The sequence below is a fragment of the Chinchilla lanigera genome, unplaced genomic scaffold (genome assembly GCF_000276665.1).
Source record: "Chinchilla lanigera isolate Chin_1 unplaced genomic scaffold, ChiLan1.0 scaffold00007, whole genome shotgun sequence".
Lineage (NCBI taxonomy): Eukaryota > Metazoa > Chordata > Mammalia > Rodentia > Chinchillidae > Chinchilla > Chinchilla lanigera.
In genome coordinates this window covers 3,417,031-3,443,253 of record NW_004955408.1, presented here as the reverse complement: position 1 = coordinate 3,443,253, position 26,223 = coordinate 3,417,031, and the positions used below count along the sequence as shown (strand labels likewise).

The window sequence follows — 26,223 nt, the reverse complement described above, 5'->3', positions numbered from 1 at the left end:
GGCTCTGAACTCCCCGGCAGAGGGAGACACCGTGGCATGCAGCCTACACTCCAGGCAGCAGAGACAGCGTAGCTTCTGGACCAACGGTCAGCAGCTTCAAGAAAGGGCTCTGGAGCAGGACAGCCAGGCAAGAGCAAATGGCAGAGGCTGGCCACTTCCCCACACTCAAAATTCAACAGACTTGCAGGAGAAAAACTCTGCGTCGAGGTGTCTGCCAATTTCAGTGGTGTAAATACTCTGTCTGGCCAACTTCACACTACCGACAGTTTGATAGCTGGCTGACTTTATTCCCCCTCAGTGCTAGGAACTGAACCCAAGACCTTTGCACTAAGGCTACAAGCCCTTTTTTTTTATTATTTTTTAGGAGAGGGTCTTGGTAAGCTGCTAACTTGCTCAAGATGGGCTTGAACTTGTGATCCTCATTCCTCAGAGTGCTGGGACCGCAGGTGTGTGCTAACACACCCAGCAAGCTGACTTTTTTTTTTTTAAGATGTAAAAATTGGCTTTGTGAGCCAGGATGAGCTGGTTCCGGTGCATTGCTGGCTGGGGGCTCCCTGCCGGGTAGGTGTGGGAGATGCAGGGCAGCAGGCAGCAGGACCACAGAGGAAAGGGCTGCTGGGCCTCTCTCCGGAGACAGAAGAGGTGACAAGCAGCGACTCATCGTGGGAACATGAGGGCGGGCACAAGCGCTGCCTCACCCTGGATGAAAATGGGACCAGCCACCAGGTGCAAGAGGGAACAGGGGTGAGTGGGGCTGGGAGTAGGGACACGCAGTCCGGATTCAAGCTTTCTATCATCTCTCAAACTCTTCTGCAGCAACACACCTCCCCCTAGTGGTCACGTCAGAAACTGCACCAGCATCCTCAACTCCTCCCCGTATCAAGTCAACAGTAGACTTCCCTGACCCTCACAAGGCCTTCAGTGAGCCGGGCGGGGGACAGGTGCAGGCAAGGAAAGAAGGGAGTGATTTCGTTGGACACGTGAAGATTCTTCAGTAAGAGGAATACATTTCTAGCTAGCAGCAGATAAATTTTCCACCTCCTATTCAAACAGTTGGCCTGTTGCTTACTTATAGCCTCAAGGGAGGTGATGGAGACCACTACAAAGTGGCTCTCAGCAGGATTTAAAATTAACCAATCGGCTTTTTGTGTTTGCTTGTGAGTGTGCCCCAGGCCTCGGCCCTTGTCTGGAGATGGGCAGCGGATTCACAGTAAGTGAGTCACTGGTCCCGGTTGAGGCCTGTAGTGGCCTGTGAGGCCGTGATGCCTCAAAGGACAACATGAGGCCACAGCTGAGGATGCCCGGCTCCAACCCAATTAACTAAAAAGAGACTGCAGCTACAGGCTCCACACTCCTGTGATAAATTTCAACCTAGAGATAAGGTAGCTCTCTTGATTGGCATAATTTACTACTGGGAAAGTCTTTGAACTGACTCCCAAGGTCCTGCTCAATTCCTGTATTTTCTTCAGTATCCCCTTCCTTTTTTTGAAAAACTAAATAAACACAGGCTGCCCAGAGAAGCTCTTTATCTCAGCCCCCAGAGAATCGCGAATTCTCCTAGAGGATATTGAGCCTCTTGGAGCCCTAAAATCACACCACTAGATGCTTTTATTTAAGCTTCACCATCCACTTGTTTGGGAGGCTGCAGGCCTGATCAGTCCCTGATAGGCAGGGAATGGCTCAAGCTGGAAAAGAGAAAGGGGTGATAGGATGCTGGTATCTGATTTCAGGACCCAAAGCCTGAGTCTCCTGAAGCGCCTAGAGGATATCACTCCCTAGCATGGTGACAGAGAATGGCTCACTCTGGCCCTAGGGCTGAGACTAGAGGAGACACAGGGGAGGGTGCCGAGGGCCAGGGCCACTTGGGCTGAAAGAGGGTCAGGCTGCAGACTGGACTACACTCAGGGATGTTCCGGCCACCATCACGTCAGGGCTACGTGGCTGCGCTATTGGTCCCGGCTGCCCCTCCTCTCTGAGAAGAGCCTGTCATGGGTCAGGATGGACAAGCCAGCGGTGGGCCGCATTGGAGCTGGCAGCATGAGGGCGTTCCAGACTCAGGCAAACATGGGTAAAGGTTTAGAGGTGTGGTGAAACCTGTGTGGATCATCTAGGTTGGCTACGGCATCAGTGAGATTGGTAGCTATGGGGGAAGTACAAGCAATGGGTGGGGGTAGAGCCCATGTGCTATCTAAGATGAGGACACACAGATAAGGTTCACAGGACCCTCAGAACTGAGGAATTAAGTTTTTGTTTTTTGGGTTTTTTGGGGGGTTGCTGGGAATAGAACTCAGGACCTTGCACTTGCCAGGCAAGCACTTGTGCTGCTGAGCTAGACCCCCAGCCCAGAATTAGAGTTTTTTTTTTGTACCGGGAATCGAATTCGGGATCTTGCACTTGCCAGGCAGGCACTTGTACCGCTGAGCCATATCCCTGGCCCTGAGGAATTAAGTTTGAGACTGGCATGGTCAAGTTTGCAAAACTCAGTCTGGTTCCTCAATAGGTCCGATTGCCAGGCCGCACGTGCCAGGGTCAGTCTGGTGGCAGGGAGGCCTTCGGGGGGCCGCTGAACCACCAGGCAAGCAAGGTGGGGGTGGCGGCAAGAAGGCTCCTGGAGGCAGTGGGACGGCCGGGTCTGGCCTCTTTATTGCTGAGTCCAGGGCCCTAGAAGGGGTGAGGGATGCTGCTGCAGTTTCTGGAATAACCACTAGGGGGAGTGCCCCACAAAAGTCAAGTGCTCAACGTAGAAGGCTCAGAACTGTGCCCGGTACGCGGTGGGTAAAAGAGCTGGGGCAGCGGTGTTTGGCCAGGCAGTGTGAGAACGTGCTCACTTGGACAGCGTCCTCGGGGCAGCCGGGCGCGCATACAGCTCATCTGAAGCGGTCACGAAGACCTGGGCCAAATATGAAACGCAAGCCACAATGCAGTCGTTCAGGGTCTGGTTTATTTGCACACATGCCTAGAAGGCTGTTCAAAATCTGAGGAGCACGGGAGCACCCCTCCCACACCCCCACCTCCATCAGAGTGTTTTCTTTTCCAGCAGGAGCAAGACATGACTCCTCTGTTACTAAAATAAATACCCTTCACATTGCAGAAAGTAATAAATAAATATATAAATAAATACACACATAAATAAATAGCCTCGGTGGGATAAAAATGAGAACATGATACCTAACAAGGCCAAAGGGAGGCTGTGCATTTCAGAAATTAGATCATTCATGATTTGTCTGACACCGCAGGAGAAAATGAAAGCCGTTCTGGTCCTGAGTTGCGTGAGAGACGTCCAGAATCTTCAGGTGCCCTGCTAGTTGCTGCATGTCCAGTCCACAGGAGACAACAGGGGGACAAACCCACAGTTCAGAGGGGAGACCGTGGTGTTCTGCGTTGCCTCCAGCTGCTCGCACATGATCCTGCTGAGATAGTAGCTCAGTTTCCTCTGGAAGTCATTCCAGTCCCTGATCCTGATGGCCTTTTTCTGCGAAGAAGCGAGGGAGATGACGTCAGATGCACCACTCACCAGCTGTGTGGACGTGGGCCAGGAAGTACAGGCCGCAGGTCAGGTCGGGCCCCTCCCACAGGGGCACGCGGAGGACAGCTTACCGTGGTTGGGACGCGGGGCTCAGGCACATATTTCTTAAGGGACTATGGGAAGAGACCAAAGAAGACAGTCAGAGCCTGAAAAGGCCCTGCTATTCTGCTCCCCAGAGGCTAGGCAGGGCCAAGGCAGGGACCCCCAAAACCCTTGACAATTTCAAATACCTGAAGATTTTTCTTCATCTTCTCCGTTCCATTTGAGAAGGTCTTCACAGTTTTCAGGAATTCACACAAGTTTTTCCTCCAAAGGCTGTCGTTCTAAGGGGACCGGGAATACAGGAGAGCGCAGGAACTTAGGGAGCACCGTCTCCCGGGCCAGGCTACACTCAGCCCCCAGCATGTCAAGCCTGCTGTTGGAAGCATCTCTGAACAACCTCTCCTTGGTATTCTCCTTGCCGCAAGCAGGCCCCTGAGCTCCCCAGAGGGCACAAGCCTAGAAGTCAGTGTACACCCCAGGCAGGGCCTGCTCCTCCAAACGCCAGGCCCCAAGCACTGGATCCATGTGATCTCATAAAGGACCAGGATAGATCTTTCTGCACTTGGGGACAAAACGTCTCCCCAAAGAAACCCTAGAAATGGCAGACGGTGGGCCAAGAAAAGTATTTGTTTATAAGGAGCCAGACAGCAGGGTTAATACCTTGAGTGAATTAAGTCAGGGCTCCTTGACTGCAAGAAGAAAATCACACGGACCCCTGCTTGGACAGGGGTGTTCACCTTGGACATGGGTGAACCGTGGCTGCCCCCAAGAGGGCCCTAAACTCAGGGAATTCTTTGACTTCATGTTCAATTCAAGATGCGCCAAGCAAACAACAACATGACAATCCCTGCAGCTAACTGGGACTGAACAATAACTGCACACAATCGCACCAGGGCTGAGGAGGGTGGACAGCATAAGCTCCGAGTTTTTAAGAAGAAGGAAAGAAGCAGGCCGAGTCTGCGCAGGAAGGGGTTGCCCTACTAAAAACCGAGATTAAGGCCCCGGGTGCTCTTTCGCTAAATCCGCTTTTTCACTTTATGATCTAAAAACGTAACCTCCGCTGTTACAGTCAAGGCTGGGGTCCTGAACACCTGTTAAGTGCCTGGTGCTTTGTATCATTCGATTCTTGTAACACCACCGAGTCAGGTGTTATTCTGAAAAACGTATGAGGTGGAACGCCAGGGCTGACTTTACCAGGCAGGAGGTGGACTGAGACCTAGCGGGGTCCAAGCATGAGGCCGAGCACTTACACACAGTTGTACTTTGTCTTCTGCGTCAAGCGTGTCCTCCTGTGGGGAGACAGGGAGAGAGAGCCGTGAGGTCTGCTGGCTGAGGCACCTGCCGAGCCCCACTGCTCCAGGCCAGCCTCATCCCGAGTACTCGCCTCCGAGGAAGATCCTAAGTCCTGGTAAAGCTCCTTGATGGTCATGCTGCAGAGCAGCGCGGTGTTGTGCTGTGTGGTGGTGGGTGCTTGGAGCGCAGGCCGGAACAGGAGCAGGACGAGCAGCAGGGTGGGGAAGCAGCTCACAGCGGAGACGGCAGGACGCATTCTGTCTTGTCTGGGTCCTCTGTGGGGTTCTGAAGAGCCGGCAGCAGCCTCCAGCCTTATATTGTGCAGGGCAGTGTGCCCACAACCGAGGGCGAGGGGTGCGGGGGGCGGGCATCGGAAGGATCTTTATCTGACATGGAACCTCCATAGAAAACCACAGACTTATTCATCACTTTCTAGTACTCAAGATCAGCAAAATGGGAAAAAAGATTACTTCACAGGTAACCCCACTTCTTGTCAAGGAGAACAGAGAGGGGTAGAGCAGAGACAGGCGAGGGCACCCTCTGAGCAGAGGAGGCTCCTGGATTCCGAGATGGCCCAGGCCTCCCGCCCGGGGAGACCTCATCCTGCCATCCCTGGGCAGGCCTGGCCTTCACGGCCCAGTCTGCCTCTTGCTGTCTGGCTCTGGTCAGGGCCCCTGGAAGAGACAAGCTTGTCGGTGGCCTGTCACAGGGCCACCCATCTGCACGTGGGCTGGCACGCTGAGAACGCGTCTCCCAACACCCTCCAGGGCCGATGCCTGGTGCTCAGGCCCTGGAGGTCTCCCCTTGGGCTCTGGGCAGCTTTTTCCTGATGCTGCCGCTCCCGGTGGGTGGAGATGGAGCCCGGGCACGACAAGCCCGTCCTTCACCTGTCTGATAGCACAGCCTGGCTGTGTCCTGCGTCGTAGAGGCTCATGCCCTGCTGGGGACCTGGCTGCCAGCCCCAGGCTGCACCCTGGTGGCACAGAGAGCTGGGCTCGAGGCCCGGAGTACAAGGATGGTCTTGAGGGTGCTGTGACTGGCAGCCAGGGGAGGCGGCTGGCTTGGGAGGGTCAGGAGGTGGAATTGGCCGATCTGAGGGGCGAGAGCAAGGGAAGAGAGGAAGGCGGGGCAGCTCTCTGGCTTCGGGACGGGTCTGAAGGTGCTGGGACTGAGGGGAGCGGGCGGCGCTGCAGGGGTCTGGGCCCGGCCTGTCTGGGAGCACGGGTCGGGTGCAGGTCTGGGTGCCGTGGGGCGGCGGTGGCACGGGTGGGGTGAGAACAGGAGCATACCACACGGGAATCCACAGAGGACCTGAGAAACCACAGCCCGAGAGGAAGTGGGAGAGCCGGAGGGTGGCAGCCGAGGGGACGGCCCTGAAGAGAGAGGCTGTCCTCCGCCCGTGCGTGTGTGAGGCCGGCGCTGGCGCAGGCGGAGGAGCGCGGGGTTCTGGTGAATGGGTGCGGGTCATGGGGTGTGGAGAAGGTTCCTGGGGATGACTGGGCTGGGTGGGGAAGCGGAGGCAGGATGGAGAAGCCGGCGGCGGCGTGACATGGTCACTGTGGGAAGACGGAGGAGAGCAGGGTGCTGAGGCAGGGGAATTTGCAGCTTTAGGCTACAGGGGAGGCAGTGAACGCTGTGGCCCAGAGTGATGCTGGTAGGATGGAGCCTGTGACTGGCTCAGCCAGGACGAGGCCTGCCCTGGGAGGCGCCTGGGGTCTGGACCAGAGCGTCCTCCCCAACCACGGGGTGTCTCAAAGGGAAGCACTGCAGCCTCAGTACCAATCTGGGTGCCCTAGAGACACGGTCCGTTGAACAAACTTCCATTAAAGTTTGGAGTAAAGTTGGGAGTAGTGGAGGCCTACTGCGTACAGCCACCTTGCACACAGCAGACATGGCTCCTCCCTTCGAAACTTGTCTTGAGCTGGGTGTGGCGGCATACACTGCAATCCCGGAGGCAGAGGGATCACCATAGTTCAAGGTCAGCCTGGGCTGCATGGTGGGTTCAAAGCCAGCCTGCACTACGCAGGAAGACCCTGTCTCCAAAACAAACAAAACAAACCTCCTGGGGTCTCTTGGGGGAGTGTGGATGCAGAAGCTAGCAATGATTTAAACGGAGAGTAAGTGAGGGTGAGATAGAGCGCAGACGTCTCCGAAGTTTCATTCTGAAGTGACGGAGAGGCGGGCGGCCTGAGCAGTCACAGGGTGAGAAGGGGACGCTGGCTGACTGGCCGAGGTCCGTCTGCTGGAGACGCAGCGGCGGGGTGCCGATGGCTGGAGGTGGCCCAGCACAGGTGTGCGCAGCCTGTCCCTCTGCACAGAGACGGGGAGAGCTGCCTGGGGGCCCGGGCCCTCTGCGGGGGATGTGCAGCAACTCGGCCCCGCAGGTTGGAGGAAGAGGGGATGATGGCTTCTGTGTTTCTTATGAGACAGGAGGAAAGGTCAGCCTCTGAGGGCTGGGAGGGGGTTCCAAGACCTGAGGAGTGGCGGCCCAGGCTGGCGGCTTGAGCTGATTGCTTGAGGTGGCCTTAGGGGCAGGTAGCCTAAAGTTGGAGGAGGTGGGGAGGAGCCAGGTCTCCACGGGCAAGAGGAATGGAAGGGCTCACAGAGGACCTGCGGCCAGGTTCAGGGGGCCGTGGAAGGAGGCCGCCCAGGGCGAGGAGGGAGCGGGGTCAAGAGCAGCAGGCAGGAGGTGGTGCAGCCCCCCACAAGGCCCTTGGGTTCCACCAAACGCTTGCTGCTGCTTGAAGAACCAGGCAAATGAGCCGGGCGTGGTGGCGCACGCCTGTAATCCCAGCACTCAGGAGGCTGAGGCAGGAGGATCGTTGCGAGTTTGAGGCCAGCCTGGGCTACAAAGTGAGCTCAAAGTCAGCCTGAATGGCATAGGGGGACCCTGTCTCAAAAAAAAAAAAAAAAAAAGAACCAGGCAAATGGAGTCTGTTCCAAAGAGCACATACGGGTAACAGGGGGCTCCAGCTGCCCTGGCCGAGGCCAGCCGGGCACCTGCCACTTCTGTGGGTGCCTCCCCAGGAAACTCCTTTGAGGTTTGCCTGGACTCTCCAGGAGCCACTTAGGGTGAAATCACAAGAACCCACTTCCCTTCCTCGTGGGCTCGTCTTGCCTGGCCTCCAGCAGAAGCCCAGCCCAGCGAGGCAGTGAGTCCCAGAACCCTGGCATCAGCCCTGCCCAGGGAGGGCAAGCCGCTTCTGCAGCTGATTGCTATCAGGGGGAGTGGTGAGCGGCACATGAGCACTCCAGCACTCCGGTCCGGGAGGGCGGGCGGGAGGCCCTGCTGGCACAGGACAGCCAGCCCAGACGTGCTGCCTAGGGGCTGCGCCACGGGTGCCCGGGAAGCTCCAGGGCCTCTGGTTCTCTTCTGACAGATCCCGCTAGGCCTGGCTGGGTCCTCAAGGTCAGGGCTCAAGGGCTCAAGGTCACAAGTCGTGTGGATGTGGGGCCCAGACCAATCAGAGGCTTGTGTCTGCTCCTTCTCACCACCCCCTCTGCAGGCCTGTCGGAATTTTCTGGGCTGCCCACCACTGGCAGGGTCGCGGGCCTCAGTCGCCACGGCAAGCTCCCCATTACCCTCCTCACGGCATCACGTGTCAGATACCGCCTGCCCATGACCTCAGTGGCGCTTCCGCTGGTTGCCCTGACCACGCTGCCTGGTTCTGGCGCTACAGCAGGCAGCTTGGAGCATGCGGGCTCAGCATATCGGGTGCAATCAGGTGACTCACACTTACCTGAGCGAAGAGCTCAGAGGACGGTCTCCAGGGAGGGCCCCGTCCCCTCCCGGGGCCTTCACCTGTGTGCCCCCAGCTCTCCATCCACGATGCCCCCTCACGGCCCCTCCGGGCCCACTGCACCTCCTCCGCCGCCCAGTGTAACAGAGCGGACGCACGGGGAATCGCGGTCCGGAAGGATACACACCCTGGGGAAGGGCCAGGGGCAGCGCACCCTAACCCCAGGCCGGCGGGTTCTTGGCTTGGGTTTTTCCTCTTCCCTTACAGGAAAATGGAATCCAGAAAGAGCGGTGGGTCCTGATGCGGAAAGCTCGGCGCTGAGGGCCCACTGTCTCCCCGCTCCAGCAGTGGAACAGCTGGCCCAGCCTGCGCTACTGGAGACGGCAAGAGGGAGCACTGTGACCCAGCGCATGATCCGGAGCGAGGCGTGCCGCAGAGGACGTGCTCCGCAGAGCTGGTCTCTCGCTGCGGGGACAGCTCTCCGCGCCTGCTGTCCACTGCCCCAATATCTGGGGTGCTCGGGGTAACCCTGTCATTCCTGCTGTCGCCAATACGTGTATGGGCCTCCAGTCTTGGCACTCTGGAATACAAAGGTGTGGGAGACGTGTTCCTGTTGTATTTCTCGTATTTATCTCAGACAAAACCAGGAGCCTGGGGAGCGGCGCGCCCTCACACTCCCATCCTCAAAGCTGCCCCCGCCCCAAATCATGAGGTGACAACACTGGGCCTTAAACGTCAGTGACCCTGCCTCCCCGGCCCCCGGAAGCACTCTTCTAAGCGGGCGAGGCCTCACGTGGACTGTGGCCCATTAGCTGTGAAAGGATGTTTCCGGCTCCTAGGCCAAGAGTAGAGGGACAGCCAGGGTGAGCGGCAGAGGGTCCGAGCTGTCCAGGGCTGTCCAGGAGCGGAGCCCAGCTGAGCTCAGGCACAAACAGGTCCAGGTGAGAACAGAGCCGGGCTCCCCCCTACCACTCTGTTCGGTGTACAGTCGGCTCTTATCTCCTCCAATGAGATGAGGAGAAACCCTTTGCAAACATCGTTTCAGGCTTTACCCGTAAGTTTCAGAAAATGATGAATAAGTTCATGGGTTTGCTGTGAAGGCTCCACATCACAAAAAGATATCAGGGCATCTGGGACTTCACCCCGTGTCCCCCATCTGCCTGCTCCCTGCAGCGGGCCTGTAAGACAGGATGTGGGTTAGACCCCTCCAGGCTCCCACATGGCCGGGAGACCACGCCTTCCCAGCCGCACAGACCCTTCTGCTTCCCGCTCCTCATCCTCTCCCCTCAGCTCTAAATTTCCCTGCCGCAGGCCTGCTATGACTTATGTCTTATGCTTGAAAACAAGGGGCACCTAACCATGCCTTCGGGGTAGCTGGGCCAGGCTGGGCGTGAGGTGGGAAGGCCCCCGCTTAACCCCAACCAGCAGCACTCACGGGTTCAGGCTCTTTCCCCTAGGCTGAGCGGCAGAGGGTCAGAGCTGTCCAGGGCTGGGTGCCAGGAAAGGAATGGAATCTAAGAACTGCAGGTGATCTGCCATCCTCACAGGGAGAGCCCAGCGCTAGGGCTCGCTGCCTCTCCTATGGCCACCACCGTGTCACTCATCATTCACTTGGGTGTGGGTGTGTTTGGATCAAGTATACAACACTCACACCCCCGGCCAGCCATGAAACGGTCCGAGGTGCCCACTGCCCCAGTCTGAACACGCCACTGCCACAAGCCCTTCAACTCTGTCCACACCTGGCCCAGCTTCCCAGTATCATCCGAGGAAGGCACACAGCTGCCCATTCCTAGAGACTGTTTAACTTCTCGAGGAAGTTGAGTATCTTCCTGAAAACCCTGGATTATTTCCTAAAGTCCTACTGAGCTGCTGACCAACTGCCCCAGGCCTTTGTCTAGGCCTTTGAACTGGTGGCCAAGAGCCGAGCTGCCAGTCCTCCTCCCCGATATCCCAGGAGCAGATACACTCTCTGCTAACCGTGTCAGCTGGTGGACCTCTGGCTCTAGTTTAGTCTCAGAGTTACTGACAATCTTGTCTGTTTATTTATTATTCACTGTAGGGAACCCAGTCTTGCTAGTTTGTTTCCTGATTCCTGCCTGGGGGTGAACGAGGATGAAAGACAAACAGATGCAGAGTTAGTTTGGCATATGAGCAGCCAGGGGACTCATCTAGCGGGCAGAGAGCCCCGAGCCTCTGCCTCACCTCGCCTTGATCCACTCAGACCCAGGTACAAGCAATCAGAGTAGCAGAAGATTCATCTGCCTCCTGTTGTCTGTTCAGTACCTGCCCAGCTAAACAACCAGATCTCAGCTGTGTTCACTTTCCCCTAGAACCCGCAACATGCCGGCACACCTGCACGCTGCCTTTCTCCTTTATGTTCACAGAGGGGGTCACTTAGGCCTTAATCCTCCTACCTGGTCTCCCACAATTCACCCTCTTGTGACAATATTTATTAATGAAGCTCTGTCGTAAGAGTATGAAGCTATTTTCCTTTGTATCTCAAATTTCGAAGGATTCCTTCTCCTCCAGGAAAAATAAACACTTTGTAGAGTCACTTTATCCCCAGGGTTCCATTTGCAGAAGTTGTTTCCATTTAACTTGGGTCTGGGTCATAACTTTTATTCTTCTCCAGACTCTGACTTTGGGTATTTCCTGTATTTCCTGTCCTAGTCCCTGAGGGGCTCACTCAGCACTGCTCCTAGCTCGGTCACCTGCATCAGCTCCACCCCTCATTCATTCCCCTCCCCACTGCCCACATCAGCCTCCTCATGTGCCTCTGCTCCACCTACTCTTCATGGTTCCCACAGGCATCCCCACTATGGTCCAGGCCCGGCCGCCTGGATTCCCACCACAGCCCTATCCCGGTGACCTTTCGGGACATCTCACCTGTGCTCTTGTGTGTATTAGTCAGCGCTTACTTAGAAACAGATTTAATGCAAGATGTACAAATATGTAAGAATTTACAAGATTGGCTTACAACGGCCGCCCACAGAGTCAGGTATAGCAGAGTGCAGAAGGGCTGCCTGTGAGCTAGAGATCTGAAGGATCCAGTTGAAGGTCTGGAGCTCGCTGTAGTGTCCTGTGCAGGTCTGGATCAGGAGGAGGAAAGGTGTGCAATGGAAGGCTGAAGGGTCTGCACTGGAAGCCAGGAGATGATGTCCACGGCGAAGGTGAAGACGAGCTCCTCCAGAGAGACAGAAGCAGCTTTCCTTCTTCGTTCCCCTTTCTACCATTCGGGTGACAAGGCTATCCATGGTGGGTATTCTGTCTCCCACAAATCCCCTCAGCAACACCTAGAACTATGCCGATCCAGTTTAGTTGGGCATTTCTTACTCAAGTTGACACAACCAGTTAACTGTTACAGTCCAGACCTTGTCAACCTCACAAGCAGATACATTTCTTTAAACCATAATCTCCAGATACAAAAACAAGTTCATTGGGGCTGGGGATTTAGCCCAACAGCACAGCGCCTGCCTGGTCATGAGTTCAATTCCCGGTACCAGAAAAAAACAAAAACAAAACAAAACAAAACAAAAACAAGTTCATTATTATGCCTAACATGTTTTAACTCTCCTGCATACAGATGGCAATGCACTAATTCCCTCCCTGGAATAGAAGGCAAGTTTTCTTTGGGTGATAATGACTCCAAACATTTCATAACCTAACACATTATAACATAAACTTAACAATACTGAAGAACCAATATCAATTCTATCGACATTATATTACATAGGAAGCATGTTAGGAGAAATAGTACAGAAATTACAATCCTCTTTTTTGTAGCTGATCATGGGTAGTTAGTATTTAGAACTACCTTCTTCTACTACCCATTCTGTATTCCCTTGGACTTCAGCAAGCACCTCAGCAGGCCTTGGTTCTTTCCCTGGTGGGGTGACCCATGCCTTCATTTCTAAAGATTCTGGACCATGTGTCATCCTGCCTGGATTGGGTTGTTGTAGTTTCCCACTGAGTTTAATTACAGGCCACAGTAATACTAAGAGGAGCCCTAAGGGGTCTCCTGAACTTCAAGTCTATTCTTCCTTCCCTCCATTGTGGAGTAGTAATCCTATTTCCTTTTGATAGTCTGATCAGCACCAACTCTGTATCTCCCTCTTTAGCTTGTTTAGTCACAGATGTAAGGAGACCAAAATGGCCAGAGGGAAGTTTTAGCTTCCAGTGCAGTAGTGTCATTGTCATGCTTCTTGGTACAAGCCCCCCGCTCTGGAACTAAGACTTCTAAGCCAGCAGAACGTAAGGTCATGGGAGCAGGAAGCAAAAATTTTGCTAGTGAACAATTAGGAATAAAGGTGAATAATTCCATTCCCACTTCCACCCCTTGATTCCTGAACCCATAAATCCTGGCTATGGGAGACACAGTATCATACAGTAGATGCTGGTTCAAAGCATATACAGCCTTTTGAAGAGCCTTGCCCCAGCTCTACAAGTTATTACCACTGAGCTGGGGCCGTAACTGTGTCCTGAAAAGACCATTCCACTTTTCTGTCAATCCAGCAGCTTCTGGATGATGAGAAACATGGTGAAACCAATGATTTCCATGAGCGTGAGCCCATTGCCTCACTTTTTTGATGTGAAATGTGTTCCTTGGTGTTATGGTTTGTGCCTGGATGTCCCCCAAATCCTCATGCAGTCCTGGGGCAGGCTTCTAGATTTTTGATTGATCCATGATCCAATGCTGGGATTATGGGTGTGAGTGCTACACCTGCCCTGAGGCGGGTAGTTTGCATACAATGTAAGGGAGGGAAAGAGGCTGCTTGCCTCTGCTCCTCCCTTTTGCTCTTCTTGCTCTTGCTGTTTTACACCACCATGAACTATTGCCTCTGTGCCATGTGCCACCCTGCCTTGGAGCCAGCCAAGTACAGACTGAAACCTCCACAAACTGTGAGCTAAATAAACCTTTCCTTCCTTAAGTTTGGTCATTGGGTATTTTGTACCAGCAACAGGAGAAAAGTAACAAAGACAGTCAGAGGGAAAAGTGGGCAGTTAAGGTGGGTTCTAAGTATCAGCATTATCATACTTGGTCAACACAGGATTCATTTCCTCAGGTATATTAGGCAAGGCCAACACCACAGGGGCTGGTTGCGGGGATGCCTCTGCCACTGTGGGTGGGGGAATCTCTTTCTCCAGCAAAATAATCTCATCAAAGTCTAGGAACTCCAGGTCCTCCTAAACACCTCCACCCCCATTGCTGGGATCCCATTCTTTTCTGATCAGTGCTTTCACCCTTACTTCAGATACCCTTTGAGGTTGAGCATTAAACTTACATTTCGTTACAAGGACATTTCAGCCAATCAAATTAGGAGGGCCCATGTCTGGGTTTCTGTAATCTTGGTCCTGTGAAGAGAGGAGATTCTTTTCCAGGACACACTTAGAAATTTTTAAGTTTTTTATGTGTGTCTGGAGCTGAGAACTGGGATCTTTGAGTTCCTTATTTTCCTCTATTAATTTGTCCTCACAGTTAGAAGACTTTAGATTTCCTATGGGTGGTTTGTTTTGTTTTGCTTTGTTTTGTTTTGAGACAGAGTCTTGCTATGCAGTTCAGGCTGGCCTTGAGCTCACTTTATAGCCCAGGCTGGTCTCAAACTCGCAACAGTCCTCCTGCCTCAGCCTCCTGAGTACTGGGATTACAGGCATGTGCTATCCTATGGGTGTTTTGAGCTCACTGTTTTCCCCCACTAGTTTCTCCAGAGGTGCTAAGAGCAACAAGTCAGCATCATTGTATTTCCCACTCTGCCAAAAATATTCAAAAGTTTCATATATGATGTTGCTAAATTCCACACATCTCACAAGTGGTGAATTAGGATAATCAAGCGGATCTACATTGCACATTACTATAAACAGTTCATGCCAAGGATTACCAGTATTCACCACAGAATTAGGAGAGACCATGGCATCTTTAGGTCTCATCAAATTACAGAGCCCACTCCAGGAATCTCTAAAGCCATTAAAGAATTTCATCTCTATAATTCTGCTGCTCTAGAGTCACTCCTGGTACCAAAATCTGTATCAGTCAGTGTTTACTGAAGAAACAGATTTAATACAAAATATACAATTATATAAGAATTCACCAGATTGGTTTACAATGGCCGCCCACAGAGTCAGGTGTAGAAAAATGAAAAAGGGCTTTCTGCACACTGGAGATCCACAGGCTCCAGTCAAAGGCCTGGAGCTCGCTGTGGTGTCCCATGCAAGTCTGTGTCAGGAGTCCAAAGGGTCCGAGATGGAAGGCTGAAGGTCTGTGCTGGAAGCCAGGAGATGATGTTCCAGGTGAAGATGAAGTGGAGCTCCTCCGAAGAAGCAGAAGCAAACCTTCCTTCTTTGTTCCCCTTTTATAGCATACATGCGACAGGCCTATCCAGGGTGGATATTCTGTCTTAAGTAAATCCCTCTGCAACACCCAGAACTATGCTGATCCAATTATTTGGGCATTTCTTACTCAAGTTATCATAATAAATAATTATTACATTGTCCTTCCATGATTTATGGCTAATCCACTGGGCCCATGGCCAAGGAGAAGTACTACTTAGTTTTTTTTTTCCTGTAGAAATCCCACAGAAGTTTTGTAGGGCTCCCTTCAGTCCAGGGAACAATCAGTCATTCTATTTGAGGGTCCTGCCCCCTTAAAACTTCCTCATCCCTCTTCAAGGCTTTGATCTTCTTTCATCTGTCATACCTTCCTCCATCTCCTGGGGCCCCATACCACATGGCATACGCTGTGCTCCCATTTTATCATACTCTAAAATTCTCTCATCAGAGTCCATATAAAACAACTCTAATGGAAACGCCCATGTGGCCTTCTTCCTAGTGACCTGTCAGTTAAACTACCCCTCAAGATTAGTTGGCAGTTTAACAGGATGCTGAGTAGGACCTTACCTACTATTCTCCTGGAAAAGAAAAGCAAGTGCCTCTCTAAGCCAAGAAGACAACAGAGACAGAAGGCCCTAGAGCCTCTACCCTGCCAAGCCCAGTGCAGAAAGGACATGTGGTCTCCCACGGCCAAAGTGGACACCTGGACAGTGTAAGGGCTCGAATGTCCCATCAAGAAAGCTGCCTGCCAGGCCAAGGGACTCATCAGAAGGAGACTGAGAGATGACCACAAGCACTGGAGCAGGGGGCTCAGAAAAGACTGAATACGGGGCTTCCTTTGGTGGGGAACCGTGAGGTCTAGAGGTCCCTCCCTGTTTTTAGGCGGAGTCCTAAAGGATGTTTGCACAGGCCCCATGGGGGCTTGGGGAGCTGCTGGCCATAGACAGCCTTGCACCAGACAAGCCCACCCCCAGAGCAATACCAGATAGGAGGATGACGACAGTGCCTGTCATAGGAGCAGTATAGCTCTCTTTACATCCTCCTCTCCATCCCATTTTACCAGGGCAGGATGGGTCCCAAAGAGAGGGGAGAAAAGAAAAGGACCAGAATGTCCTCTTCTACTCACAGAGCTGGGCAGTCCTGGGGCAGGACCTAGGAAGATGTCACACCAAAACAGAGGCTAAGGCTCTAAGATGTGCCAGATTTTCCTTTATGCTGTGACTTGACAGTTAAGAATCTGCACAAGGATTTGACCACTGTCTGGAATGAGAGTCAGAAAGTGTTATGGTTTGGGTCTTAAATGTTCCCCAAAGACCTATGTTTTAAAGGCTTAGTCACTGACCTACGGCATGGTTCGGAGGTGATAGAACCTGTAAGAAGTGCAGACTAGCGGATGGAAGTTATGTCATCGGGGTGGCCCCTTGAAGAGAATATTGGGACCATTCTTTCATCCTGGTCCATCCTCTCTCTCTTTGCTTCCTAGCTGCCATCTGTTGAACAGCTTCCTCCACCACTTTGCTGCCTGGTATGATGTTCTACTGTCCCCCTCCAAACCAACAGGACCAACTAACCATGGATGACACCTCTGAAACTGTAAGCCAAAATAAGTCTTTCCTCCTTTTTAGTTTATTTTCTCTGGTATTTTGTCACAGTGACACAAAGCTAACACAGGAGAAGAAATGAAGACAACAATGGAGAAAAAACAGAGGTGCCATTTTCTGTGTGTTCTCACTGTGTTTCAGGTGCCCCACAGCCCCGTGAAGGTACGTGGCATTCCAAGGCAGCAGTGTGAAGCTCCTGTTGAAGTCGCCTTCACTGAATGCCAGTTATTCCTGTGTACTTGCCTCTCAATTTATTATTTTCCTTTTTCTCTGGTGGTATATGTTTATAACATCCTATAGTAAAGGCATTCATCATGGAGGAATTAGAACATATTCACATCACACACTGATCCTTATTATCCCCCTTCTCCGCTCTGCCCTCCCATGTCCCCATCCCCAGATCTTCTTTCTATCCTTTCAAATAACTAACTCTTTAATTCATTAATCCTTTGTTTTTTAGTCTCAATTTCACTCATTTCTTTCCTTCTACTAGTTTTAGAATTGGATTGTTGTTATTTTTCGAGGACACTGAGATATCACTAAGTTATATATTTGGAATTGCTCTATTTTTTTATGTGTGCATTTACAGCTATAAACTTCTCTCTTAGAACTGCTTCCATTGTGTCCCATAGGTTTTGGTATGTTGTGCTTTCATGATCATTAGATTCTAGGAAATGTTTTATTTCTTCCTGGTTTCTTCTGTAGTCCACTGACTATTCAATAATGTATCACTTAATCTCTAAGTCTTTGTACAATTTTGTTGCTTCTTTTCCTTTCAATTTTTAGCTTCCTCCCTCTGTGATCTGATAGGATGCTCTGGAGTATAGCAACTCCTTTGTATTTATTTAAGCATGCTTTATGACTTACATATGGTCTAACCTGAAAGAGGTTTTTGTGTACTGCTGAGGACAATGTGTATTCTATTGTTAGACGAAACAGTGTAGATATTGGTTAAATCCATTTGTTCCATGGTGTGGTTTAACTCTGATGTTTCTTTGTCGATCTTCTGTCTCCCACCCATTTGTGGGAGTGGGGTATTGAAGTCCCCCACTGTGATTGCATTAGTGTCTCTTTATCCTTTTAAGTCCAGTAGTTTTTATTTTATGATGTTGGGTGTGCTGACATTTGTTGCACAGGTATTTACAATTGTTCTCGTCTTGTTGAATTGTTCCCTTTACCAGTATGTAGTGTCCACCTTTGTCTCTTTTAACCACTTTTATATCGAAATCTGCTGTGTCTGAAAATAAAATAGCTATTTCTAGGCTGGTTGTGGTGGTGCACGTCTGTAATCCCAGCACTCGGGAGGCTGAGGGAGGAGGATCATTGTGAGTTCAAGACCAGCCTGGGCCACAAAGTGAGCTCAAGGCCAGCCTGAACTCCATAGTGAGACCCTGTCTCAAAAAGACAAAAACAAACAAACAAACAAACAAACAAAAAATAGCTATTTCTGCTTGCTTCAAGCTCCAGCTGAATGGAGTATCCCTTTCCATCCCTTTATGTTTAGTCTATGTACTTCCTTTGGATGAAGTGTGTGTGTCTTCTGCAGGCAGTATATGGTTGCATTTTTAATCCATTGTGCTAGTCTGTCTTTCGATTAGGGAGTTGAAACCACTGACAAAGTTACTGTTGTAAGGTGTTTCTTGAATTTGGTTCATTGTATTATTTTTCCAGTACTGATTCATTTCTTTTCCTTTTTGTTTAAATACCCTCCCAGTTAGATATGTGCTTTCTTTAGGGCTTTTTGGTGCTGATGGCCTCCCTGTCTCTGTCTGAGATTTCTTTAAGTATTTTCTGTAATACTGGTTTTGTGGTCATGTAGTTCTTTAGGATTTCTCTGTTGTGGAAATTCTTTTCTTCTCTGTCAATTTCAGAGGCTAATTTTGTAGGATATCATGGTCTGGGTTGACAATTATTTTCATTTAGGGCTTAAAAATCTCCACCATAAGTTCTCTTGGCCTTTAAGGTTTATTTATGCTGAGAAATCTGCAGTTATTCCTATAGGTTCACCTTTATAAGTTCCTTGCTATTTTTCTCTAACAATTTTTAATATTCTCTCCACTTGCTGCATTTCTGGAGTTTTGATTATGATGTATTATGGAGAAATTCTTTTCTGGGTGTGGCTATTTGGGGTTCTATATGCCTCTTATACTTCAATATTGAATTCTTTCCCCAAATATGGAAATTTTTCTGCTATGATTTCAGTGCATAAGTTTATGCCTTTGAGTTATCATTTAATATTCCTTTATTCTTATAATTCTGAAAGATTTTTTATTGTTGTTGTTGTCATTTAGCACCTGTTGGATCCAGCTTACATGGTATCTTGTTAGGGTATCAGTGAGCCTGTGATTCACTACATCATCCCTGTCTTCTACTTCCGACACTGTCCTCACACACTGGTCAAGTCCGCTACATATGCCATCCACTGAATTTTTCATGTCATGAATTTCTGTGTATTTTCTTTTTCATACTTCACTGTCTAATTCTTTCTAATTCTAGTCATTTATGTCTTGTCTAGCTAAATTATTTTATTTTTTGTTTCTTCTTTTAAGCTCATTGAACATTTTTATGGTAAAGTTCTCTACTTGTTTAAGTAAATCCTCTTTGAGCCCATTAAACATCTTATATACTTACTTATGTTTCATCTTTTATCTCCTCAAACAATTTGACCATTTGGATTTTGAGTTCCTCTATGTCAGTGCCTGTGAGATCAGCATTTGAGAGATTAGGATTTTTTTTTTTTTTTAAGGTATCTCATTCTCTTATTTTCTAATTCTGTTGTTTTTGTGCTGGGGTAGAGAATCTGTCACCACTCTTCAGTTAGATTTTGTCTCCCTATGATGTGTCCTTGGGGCTAGTTATGTTTTCATGTTTATGTCCATCTTGAACCTATTTAGCATAGCGTTTGAGGGTCTTCTTATTGTCCAACCCTCCTCTGGGGGCTTGATCCCAGTACTAAGCAGAGAGGATAAAACAAACCACAGCCATGTCGATGGCACAAAGACAAACCAAATATCAGCATACAGTAAAAAGCAACTAAAAGCAATAACTATGCCACCATTAACAATAGAAAAAAATCAGCAATAATAATAATATATTCAAAAACATACTCAATATTGACATACCCTAAAACCAATAATAGCTATAACTATTAACATCATTAACAGTAGAAATCTGCAATAATAATGTAGACATAAAGGCAAACAAAATATTAACATCAGTAAATATCTACTAAAAGCTATAAGTATACCACCATTAACAATAGAAAGGAATTCAGCAATAATAGCACAGGGTCAACTAAACAGCTAAAAATCAGTAATTATTATTTTTATGTATTAATATATGGTTAATAGTAGTAACAATAAAATGGAGGATGTTGGAGAATGGAAAAATGAAAGAAATAAAATTTGAAAAAGAAGGTGGGATGGAGAAAAGTGAGAGAAAAATTCAATTAAAAAATAAAAGAAATAGCCATGTGTCATGGCACGCACCTGTAATCCCAGCACCTGGGAGGCTGATGCAGGAGGATTGCTACTAGTTCAAAGCCAGACTGGGCTACATAGTGAGTTCAAGGCCAACCTGAACTACATAGTGAGACTGTCTAAAACTCAATCAACTAGTCAATCATAGAATTAGGTAAATTTAACAGAAAAACACAAACACAAAAGATGAGGGAAAAAAGGAATAAAAATAAACAAGAGAAAAAGAAAACAAACCAAATGAACAAAAAACATTCAGAGGAAAGCAGAAGTGAGTCCAAAAATTTCCTCCACGTATTTAGGTGAGGAGTTCATTCCAGGGCCTGTGGTTATTAACTAGAATTCACCAGGGATGAGTAGGGGACGGACAGTCACAGCGAGGGCCTCTTTTCTTTCTGCTCCCTCTTTCTGCTGAGTTCTGCCCTACCTTTCCCGCTGGTCATGGTCAGACAGTTGTGTGGTGTCTGCCCTCAGGATTTGTCCACTCCAGCAGCCCTTAGTGTCTGCGCACTTCCGCATGCTCTAAGACACTGCTCTCCCCATCCAGCTTTACGGCTTGTGGCCTTGTGAGGTGCCCCCCCCACCACCACCATTCCAGAGTCCTCTCCGTCCATACGCACCGGGACGTGGCAATCTCCAGGCGGAGGAATATCCCCGATCTTGTTTGCAGATGGGAAAACAAACAGAACACTAAGCTCTGTGCTGAAAGCAGACGGCAAGGGCCATGCCGTCCGCAGGGCCTAATGTTGACGTTTTTAGGCCCAGCTCCCTCAGAAAACCACTGCATCCTTCACAACCTGAGTCACTGCTCTTCATACTTCTCAGAGGCCCTGCAGCTAGCCCACCCCTTGTCAGAAACTATCTTCTTGTAGCTCGATCCCCCCAGTCACTGGGATAGGGTGACCCCAGAGACCCTGGATTGTAGTTGTTCTGACTTCTGATTCCTGGAATAGTTCAGTCTTAAACAATAAACCCCTTCTCGCCGGGCATGGTGGCACACCTGCAATCCCAGCGCTTGAGAGGCTGAGGCAGGAGGATCGTTGTGAGTTCGAGACCAGCCCGGGCTACAAAGTGAGCTCAAGGCCAGCCTGCACTGCATAGTGAGACCCTGTCTCAAAATAGACCGAAAGGGAAAAAAAATCCCCTTCCCAAAACAGTTTCTGATTATATTGCTCCCAAATATGGTGGACGCTGCAGTGACTTTCTTCTCCCACTCTACCTTATTTTCAGAGTAAAGCCCCTCAATATTTTTTTTTTTTTTTTTGGTTTGGTCATTTTGAGACAAGATCTCGATATGCAGCTCAGGCTGGCCTTGAGCTCACTTTGTAGCCCAGGCTGGTCTTCAACTCGGAACAATCCTCCTGCCTCAGCCTCCCGAGTGCTGGGATTATAGGCGTGCGCCACCACGCCCGGCTCCCCTCAATATTTTTGCAGCTTACAATAGCCGTGGGCTTTTCCTGCAGCCAGCGCTGCCAGTCCATTGTTTCTTCCTGGGGCTGCCAGTCTCACCTTATCTTAGCAGAGGCACAACCTCCTTCCCAAGAGCCAGGGCTAGCACTGCAGACTGCCATATTCTTTCCCTGTTTAGTCTTCAGTTTTCCATTTTCTCTGGTGGATTCTCATTCTCCTGTCAGCTCTTTCTGCATTCCCAGAGCTCTACTTCTGCTCTTCACTACACTTCTGTTTTCAGGTGTCTCGGTTCCAGGTCCCCGGGAAGCTGTATTTTGCTGCTGCTATTTCGAATCACATTTGAAGACCCTATCCCCCAGTTTAAATTCCCTGACTAACTCATTTTGAAGGAGAACCTGATGACGTGAGTAAAATGCCATCCCTGCTGCAGTAGAAGCTCCCTGAGTCTGAGAGAGGGAAATTTCGACACATTTCTGATGTTCAGTGTCTGACGCATATTCATCTTCCTCTTGAATGCTTCTTTGTGGAGTCTCTCAGCTCCTAGACGCTCACTCAGAGAAAGCCCTTCTCCCAGACCTGCTCCGTCACCAGGACTCCATTCAGAGGTGTTTGAGGTGTCCACCTTTGCAGATCCACTTCTGCAGGTCCCCAGGGAGGCTCCTCTCAGCTCAGGCCTGGAGAGCTGGCTCAGGTGGCGTGGATACTGCCTGTGCCCCTTGGATTCCAGCACACAGTGTGGGCAGCTACGAGCTGCAGCAGCTGGGCAAATGTAATGAGCCAGCTGGAGCAGAAATGCCAAGAGCTCTGAGTACCGTCAGAGAAAGAGAGGGCCACAGAGCCCCGGCTCGTGCAAGCGCTGTCTGGTCCCAGCAGGCTGGCGCTGAAGTTGTGTGTGATTAACGATGAAGACTCAGTGTTCCACGATGCAGACCTGACCACACGGGAGGAGCCCCACTGTGCCTCCTCGCCAGAGCTCTGCTTTCTATAGACCTAGCACCCTCTGACGGTGCACGCCACTCGGGTAAGGGAGCAGACCCGCGAACATGCCCTAGGGCCCTCTGCGTCCCTCTCCTGTGGCAGGGGCCAGCAGCCGCAGGCTTCCGTGTTTCCCAGGAGCTCCAGGAGAAGCTCACTGAGTCCCTGCTGAAAGCTCTCTGGAAAGCACTGCCCAGCACCCCGTCCAATCAGTGAGTTGTTTGTCTTCCAAGGGGGACTTTGCACTTTGGAGGTGAGAGGATAGAAACCTAGACCTTAACTCACAAGCCGAGCCCAAGGGTAAGTCAGCCAGAGGGGAAAGCATCTTTCTGGGTCATCCAGCCAGAGCAGTGCCTTTTTCTCATTCACGCAAAGGCACCTTACGGATAGCAGAGGTTGTCTTTGCTTGCCTTTACGTGGTCCTTCAGACTTCATGGCTGTTTTCTGTCTCTAATTATGGGGATTAACTGCTCGCTGCAGGCACCCAAAGTGCAGGCATTCCAAACAGCAAGCAGGAAGAGGACGTGGAGCCCGCATGTGTCTTTCTGGTCTTGGTCACTGGAACTGTCCAGTGTCTCCAGAGGCTGTCCTCTTTACGGAAGTCACTCACTGCAACATCTGGACTGAATTTGTGCACTAATGTTCTTAGCTACTGACTTAGTCTCTCCAGGCTGCTATAACAGAATACTATGCACTGCATGGCTAATAAAAAGCAGAGATTTATTTCCACAGTTCTAGAGACTGGGAAGTAAGTCTGAGATCCAGGCATCAGCAGCAGGCAGCTCATAGGTAACCATCTTTTCACCACACCATCAAGTGGTAAAAGGGGCATGGAGAGCTTGGGGTGTCGTTCATAAGGACACTAACCCCCTTCCTAAGGGCTCCATACTCGCGATCTAACCATTGACAAAGGCCCATCACGTTGGAAATTAGATTTCAGCGCATGACTTTCGGAAGACTCAAGCATTCAGGCTACCGCGGCAGCGTTACTCACAACGGAGACAACACAAAAGTGCACCCGCAGCCGAGTGGATAGACAAACGCAGTCTGCACGCGCAAGGGCACATTTTCCCACCTTAAACGGGAAGGACATTCTCTCACACCACAAATGCAGGGACCCTGAAGACTCTGCACTAAGTGGGGTAAGAAGCAACAAGAGGGACCAACAGTGCGTGAGTCCTTGTATAGGAAATGCCTGGAATAATCAAAATCACAGGGAAAGGAAGTGGGAGGGTAGTCACCAGCAGGAAGGAAGGGGAGGATTAATGCTTAATGGAGCCGGGCGTGGTGGCGCATACCTGTAATCCCAGCACTCGGGAGGCTGAGGCAGGAGGATCGTTGCAAGTTTGAGACCAACCTGGGCGACAAAGTGAGCTCAAGGCCAGCCTGAACTGCATAGTGAGACCCTGTCCCAAAAAAGACAAAAAAAAAAAAGCTTAATGGAGCTGGAGTTTTGGGCTGGGGAGAGGAGAAAGGTCTGGAGACGAGTGGGGAGACAGGTGCCACACAGCGCGAACATGCTCCCTGCCGTGCAGCTGTGCACTTAGGATGCTTCAGGTGGTGAGTTTTATGTGATGTATTTGGTTTTTCAGTACTTGAGAGATAAAAAAAAATCTGATTTTAGCCAGGGATGGTGGTGCACACTTGTAATCCCGGCACTCTGGGAAGCTGAGGTGGGAGAATTACAAATTCAAGCCCAGCCTAGGCAATTTAGTGACACCCTGTCTCAAAATAAAAAATAAAAAGACAGTTAGGGACATAGCTCAGTGCAAAAACCCTGGGTTCAATCTTTAGTAGCAAAAAAAAAAAAAAAAGAAGGAAATCTGATGTTACTTTACTTTTCCATGTTGAAGATGTAGAACAGAACACACTGACAGAAAGAGCATAAAACACATACGCACAATTTAGTGAAGCAAAGCAATCACTCATTTAACCAATGCTCAGGTCAAACAGTAGAACACTACCAAATCAGAATTCTCCACTTTCATGATCAGGACCCTCACCTGCTTAGAGGTGATCTAGTAGCCTGTCTTTTATGATGGTCCCTTCCTCCATTTCTCCTTGTAGTTTTATCAACTCTGTGTATATTCATAGATTGTATAGCTTAGCTTTGCTTATTTTTAGACTTTCCATGGAGAGATTTGCTTTGTTTCTAACTGTATTGCAAATGAATCTGTGGGTACACATATATATGAGCACATTTTCATATATTCATTAAACAGGAAGATGCCCCTCCTCACCCATTTACATCCTAATCCCTGGAACCTATCAACTTGTTACCTTACAGGCAAAAGGGACTTTTGTAGGTGTGATTACATTGTGGATTTTGAAATGGGATGATTTTCATGGATTATCTAGGTGAGCCTAATGGGATCATGTGTCCTTATAAGAGGGAATTAAGAAAGTCAGACCCCAGAGAAGAAGACATGACAATGGAAGCAGAACTTAGGGTGAGGGCAGAGAAATGGATTTGAAAACACTATACTGTTGGCCTTAAAGGTGGAGGAAGGGGGCTGCAAGCCAAGGAATGTAGGAAGTTTCTAAAAGTCAAAGAAAGGCCAGGCATGGTGGCGCATGCCTACAATGCCAGCACTTGGGAGGCTGAGGCAGGAGGATCGTTGCGAGTTTGAGACCAGCCTGGGCTACAAAGTGAGCTTAAGGCCAGCCTGAACTGCATATCGAGACCCTGTCTCAAAAAGACAAAAAATAAATAAAATAAAATAAAATAAAATAAAAGTCAAAGAAGCAGATGCTTCCAAAAGGAACGCAGCCAGGTGTGGTGGTGCACCCCTGTAATCCCAGCACTCAGGAGGTTGAGGTAGGAGGATCGTTGCGAGTTTGCGGCCAGCCTGGGCTACAAAGTGAGCTCAAGGCCAGCCTGAACTGCATAGCGAGACCCTGTCTCAAAAAGACCAAAAAAAAAAAGGAATGCAGTGCTCTAAATATCTTGACTTTAGGACTTCTCACAACTAAAACTGTAAGATAATGAAATTTTGTTGTCTTAAGCTGCTAAATCTGTGGTTATATTTGTGCATGTGCATAAACATGCATATAGCGCCATATACGCACACACGGGTAGAGTTGCTGGGCCATAGAATATATTCAGTTTTATTGGATAATGTTAAATGATTTCACAAACTCACACAATTTACACTCCCATTAGCAGTATTTGAGAATTCTTCTTGTTCCATGCCCTCATCAACATGCTAAACTATCTGAAATTGTCAAATTATTTTTATATAAACCAATCTGGTAGTCATAAATGATGTCTTACTGTGTTTTAAATTTGCCTTGCCCTGATTACCAATAAAGTTAAGAACCTTTCCTTTCCATATATGTATTGCCCAATTGGATTTTCCTCCATGTGTTCAATCTTTTGCCCAGTTTTCTATGAAATTCTCTGAAATTTTATTTGTAGGGGTCCTTTAAATATTTCAGATACTGATACTCTAGATTACATATGTTGCAAATATCTTTTACCACTCTCCCATTTTTTCACTCCATGATATCCTTTGAGGAACCAAAATTCTTATTTAATGTACTCAAATCTTTTATGAGCATTGCTTACTGTGTCTTGTTTAGGAATTTCTTCCCTGCCTTAGCATGAGATTTTCTTCTATACCGTCTAGACTATCTTCTATACTATCTTTCATTGATCTGGGATTTATGAGACAGGTTCTAACTGAATTGTTTTCCATGTTAATGCTCATATTATACAGCAGCATTTCTTTTGTAAAGGCTGCTGGCTTTCCTTGCTGCCTCTATCATATTTGAAGCGTTCATGTATGTGTGAGTGTGAGTCTCTTTTCTGTTCCATTGCTCCATTTGTCTGTTTG

General features: G+C 49.4%; 1 protein-coding gene across 1 annotated transcript; it reads left to right on the top strand.

Annotated features, from left to right (window-relative positions):
* The first annotated feature begins 575 nt into the window (after positions 1–575).
* On the top strand, positions 576–23,423 carry LOC102014327. The gene is made up of 7 exons (XM_005376570.1): positions 576–726; positions 8,368–8,586; positions 8,947–9,313; positions 9,441–9,542; positions 16,668–16,688; positions 22,493–22,599; positions 23,300–23,423. The coding sequence occupies exons 1-7, from the start codon at positions 671–673 to the stop codon at positions 23,421–23,423; spliced, it is 996 nt and encodes a 331-aa protein (XP_005376627.1). The 5' UTR covers positions 576–670.
* Positions 23,424–26,223: the final 2,800 nt, after the last annotated feature.